The 4,725-nt window shown below is 33.9% G+C and overlaps 1 protein-coding gene across 5 annotated transcripts; it reads right to left on the bottom strand.

Annotated features, from left to right (window-relative positions):
- Positions 1 to 961: 961 nt before the first annotated feature.
- LOC115961700 lies at positions 962 to 4,431 on the bottom strand. Of its 5 annotated transcripts, XR_004085327.1 has the most exons (5): positions 4,312 to 4,431; positions 3,141 to 3,198; positions 2,943 to 3,060; positions 2,725 to 2,840; positions 962 to 1,271 (listed from the first exon to the last, which is right to left on the bottom strand). XR_004085327.1 is itself a non-coding variant. In XM_031080702.1 (4 exons), exons 1-4 carry the CDS (start codon positions 4,360 to 4,362, stop codon positions 1,245 to 1,247), a joined length of 450 nt encoding a protein of 149 aa, XP_030936562.1. In that variant the 5' UTR covers positions 4,363 to 4,431; the 3' UTR covers positions 962 to 1,244. The 5 variants fall into 5 exon arrangements, 4 of the variants coding, with proteins under 4 accessions (XP_030936562.1, XP_030936606.1, XP_030936653.1 ...); XM_031080702.1 differs by having other exon boundaries at positions 2,943 to 3,198; XM_031080746.1 differs by lacking the exon at positions 962 to 1,271 and having other exon boundaries at positions 1,984 to 2,842.
- Between the last annotated feature and the right edge of the window lie 294 nt (positions 4,432 to 4,725).

Here is a 4,725-nt window from a genome sequence, read left to right as displayed (position 1 = left end):
ATTGGCAGTCAAACTTTCTATATTTTAAATATCATAATAATAATTATATCACCATCTAATAAGATGAATTAAACTCCATTTAATACTTAGAATTCTCATCCAAAAAAAAAAAAAAAACCTCCATTTAATACGACTAAATGTGAGGTTTAGAGGGTGTTTGGATTGGAAGTATCTCAAAACTCAAAACTTATAACTCAAAACACATAACTCAAAAACATAACTCATTTCTCAAAACTCTATCTCACTCAAAACCCAAAACTAAAAAAAATTGTTTGGCTCCAATATCTCAAAACCGAGGCCCACATCTTAGTCCTCAATTTTTTCACTTTTTGGTGGAGCCCACAGCCTGCACAGGTCAGAAGGTTGGTTTTCTCTCCCACGTATCCTCTTCTCTTTCCTTTCACCCAATACTGTTTTGTCTTCCTATCTCCATAGACACACACACGCCGAACCTAAGAGAAAGGTCTGATCTTTTTTCTTTTCTTATAACAAGTCATTTTGTTTTGCCAGTTTCCAAGTTTGTGAAAATGAAAAATTGTGTACAGATTCTTTGTTGTTTCATATTCTTTCCAGTCCTCTTATAACCCTATAACTTTTTGTTGTTTCAAATTCTTTGATCTATATTGACCCTACTTTGTGGTATCAAATTTGCTCTTTCATTAGGGGAAAAAAATCTGTCCTTCATGGACATATACTAAGTATCGACAAAAACCAAATGAAGATGAGAGACAGAAAGCATTGCTGAAATATATATATATATATATATATATATATATCAAATACATAAATAAAGAGGTCTTAATTGCTTTAATAGTGATATCTTCACATACACATTGAGACCAGTATATGTATATATATATATATATATATATATCAAATATATAAATAACCTGTGCATTATCAACCATGCTTTAACATAACTTGTGCATTGTAAACTATCTAATTTGTTTACATATCCACACAAAAATAAACATTTGAATATTAACATAAAGATGATATAACATATTCCATTCTTAAATTATAAGAATAATATATAAGTTACAAAATACATTGTCAACAAGGCTTTGACAATGAAGATGTATACTGACCCCCTAAATAACATCAACATAATGCATCATATCATCCAAAAGATGCATCATGTACATTGTAGTTAGTGAATAGGTGTCACCTCCATCTCCTTTTCAAACCCAAACGATTACCAGATTATTTGATGTTTCTCATCTCTGGCCTTAGCTTGCACCCGGTCAATATTCTCCAATTCCAAGCAGGTCCTACAAATGTAAAACTACAGATGTGAGCTTTCACTTTTCAGTAGAAAAGTAGGCTATTTAATAATAATAAAAATCCCTTTCAAAATTTCTCTTTGTGTTTACAAAGATGTCTCTAATCACAAAAATTTTAAAATGAGAACAGGATAACTTAAAATTCAAATGGTGAAACAGATCCATTTCCCCATTATCCATCAAATTCTTCGGAGAAAGTGAAACATCAATATCTAAAAGAAAGCAAAATATCGTTGTGGGACTGGGAATGTCACATGCATAGCGTGCCAACTTGAGTGTGCTATGGAAAAAAAAAAGGAAAAAAAAAGAAAAAAAGAAGAAGAATAATAAGGGAATTTCAATTGTACGCAAGAAAATCTTGATGTTACACATAGCCAATCCAGCATGCAGCAGGGTATAGAACATCAAATTGTACAAATAATGACTTCATAGCATTGGAAATGAAACAATGCAAATTAGAATCATGGGTACCATTTTCTAATGGTTAGCTAAGGAGAAGAAAGGCTCAGGTATTAGTTAATGAGGCAAGACAGCATATCCTAATAGGAATGATACAAATAATGCAATATTTGAGTCATTTACAGGTCAGCCAGTGAAGCTTGTAAGCATCTAAATCCATGACACATTGTTGTAGCACTTCCAGACTAAAATTATCTGAAAATGTTGTCTGTGTCTACAAAATCTTTCCCAAAGCATCTAAATCCATGACACATTGTTGTAGCACTTCCAGACTAAAATTATCTGAAAATGTTGTCTTTGTGTCTAGAAATCTTTCCCAAATTCCAACATTTGATCAGTGTCTTGCATAATCTTCATAATGAAAGCTCTGATACTATCTTCATACAATAGAGGTATCACCAACTTGTAAACATTGAGACTTGACAACAGCTAGCTTCAAGAGACTAAAATTTTTATGCAAGCACATATTTAACATTCAGGAAAATTTTCTTAATGAAAAATACTTGAAATTTTTTATTGTTTAACAAAATTTCTACTTTTGTCTTCTAGACTACATGTTGTGCAAACAATGGCAATTGTCTGTAGACCAAAGGGCATCACCTCCCTCCTCTAAACAAAGAGTGAAGGGTGGGCCATAGGTTCAACCTAGATGTGACATTTATCTTTGCCTTGAAGAAACAATATGTGACGAATGGCAATCAACTCAATGTAACTTACTGAGCTATACTACTTGTTCCATTTTATTATTTATGGCATCTATAGGATCTACAGAAAGAAAAGAAACAATACTAAAGCTACATATTAACAATATGATAAGACTCTAAGCTGATCCAAGCTTCAGCCAATGATTATGACGCTAGTCTAACATCAAAGCTTACTGTCTATGTAAACTAGTGAAAATGCAACAATCATATGAACAGCTAGTTGTTGAATATCAATAGTATATTTAGGCACAAGCCAACTGCAAGAAGAAAAGATATACTTGGCATGATTTATTTTTTGCTCTAGTCTCTGCTGTACTGGGTATATCATGATTTGGTTTTAAAAATCTCTTCTCACGCCGCTCAAATGAGCCCCACCCATCTGAGAACCTACCACCTCTAGCAACAAAAGAAAAGAATAGCAAAATCATAGTCAGAACAAATAATACATTAGATATACTGACAATATGGTTTAATACTCAAAAGCCAGATAACATACTGCATGTATGCCCGAACCACAAATTCAGCACGCTGAACATTTTGATCTTCATCAAGTTCAATAGTCTTGTCTCTGATTTCAAAAGAGAAGTTGAAGTAAAATGATATCTTCCTCCACCCTGCTTAATACAGACACCGGATGTTATGTTTACTGCTTCATGTTGAAACAGCAAGAGAGGAGATACCCAAAATCTTTTACCTGACTTTTTTATGAAAGGGTTTCTAGAAATCATCACGTAATCGCTTCTCTCCAATATCTGTTCATTGAATGACACAGACAGTATTTGATTAGAACAAATTGCATGAAATTCTTTTGGAGTGTGCGATGTGTGGCACGTGCACCCATCCATTACAGGAGCATGTAACAACTGACACTATATTGTGTGTGTAGATATTTTAAGTTCATTCCAAACATATGAAAGAAATTCATCTAAACCAGCAGGGAAATAGGAGCTTAAGCCTGTAGGACAGTAAGAGGTGTAAAGTAAAAGGAAAACTAAGTAAATTCAAATTTAAAAAGTTGCTAGCTGAAATCCAAAAAGGCAACAGAGACATTAATGAAAACAACTGCACTAAAGCCTAAAGGGTTGTCTTATCAAATCTACACTAAGGCTAGAAAACTTGGGTTTTACTTTTACCACTTCTTAAGGTAAACGTACAACAAAAATCAAATTCACCAAAAGACCTGACCAGAGAGAAGAAATGGGGAACATAGGAAGGTTCTGAAGAAACTTCCAACCAAAGCACAAGGGTTGTGTCTCATTAGAAGCACTAGTCTACAATAAGATGTATTTCAAATTACACCAATATATAAGATACATTCTACCATGTGCTTGTCATTATACGCATACACAGAAAGTGATGAAAGAACTGACTTATATATACCTCATCAACTACTTTGTTAAATCTTTCGAAATCCTTCCATTCCATTTTGGCAATATAAGCAGTTCAGCAACATGTGCCCGAAGTGCTTGAATGCCGCCAGTAAAGCCACAATGGTACCGTTTTCTATGTCTTCTTCTCATGTACTGCTGGTACATATACATGAATCTAAGTCCATGCAATCGACAGAGGCAAGCAAGGAGAAGAATGGGTCTGATTGAAAGAAAGAGAGGCTTGGTCATGGCGCACAAAGAACAAGGCTGGCTTGGGAGATAAAAATGAGAAGATGAGGGTTAGGGAAAAACAGTAGAGGAAAAAAGAAAAGGAAAACGAAAAAGGTATGGAAAAACAGTAGAAGGAGAAACGTAGAATAGGGAAAAACGTAGATCTATATATATATATATATATATATATAAAAGAGAGAGAGAGAGAGAGAGAGGTGCGGTTTGGATAGAAATGATTAAGTGATTTAGCTGTTAGGGGCTTACCTGCACAATGTATTTGTTATCGTTGTTGTATGGTGTACCACTGCTAAACATTCAAATTGTAGCCATCTGTTTCACATTGTTTGAACTTTGAAGTGCGACTGTGCGAGTATGCCCTATAACTTAGTGGAAATGGCTTTAGCCCTTAGGTGCAGCTCGGAAGTGGATGTAATTATTCAGAATTCAAGGCTTTAGTTTCTTATATGTGCATGCCCTTTTTGGTTTAGGCTGGCACTGCAGAGGTAGCTTTTATGTAATGCTTTTTAAAATCTTTCTTTTTTTTTTTTCTTTTTTTTTTAAGTACAATTTTAGCATACTTCAATAAAAACAATCTTTAGCCAAAAATTAAATAAGTTATTCTTAAAAAGTTCAAAATTTGGTGACAGACCTGTCCACAATCAAAGACGTGCCTTTTCT

The sequence above is a fragment of the Quercus lobata genome, chromosome 1 (genome assembly GCF_001633185.2).
Source record: "Quercus lobata isolate SW786 chromosome 1, ValleyOak3.0 Primary Assembly, whole genome shotgun sequence".
Taxonomy (NCBI): Eukaryota; Viridiplantae; Streptophyta; class Magnoliopsida; order Fagales; family Fagaceae; genus Quercus; species Quercus lobata.
The sequence above is the reverse complement of the archived record's forward strand: the minus strand, read 5'-3'. Positions and strand labels throughout refer to the sequence as shown.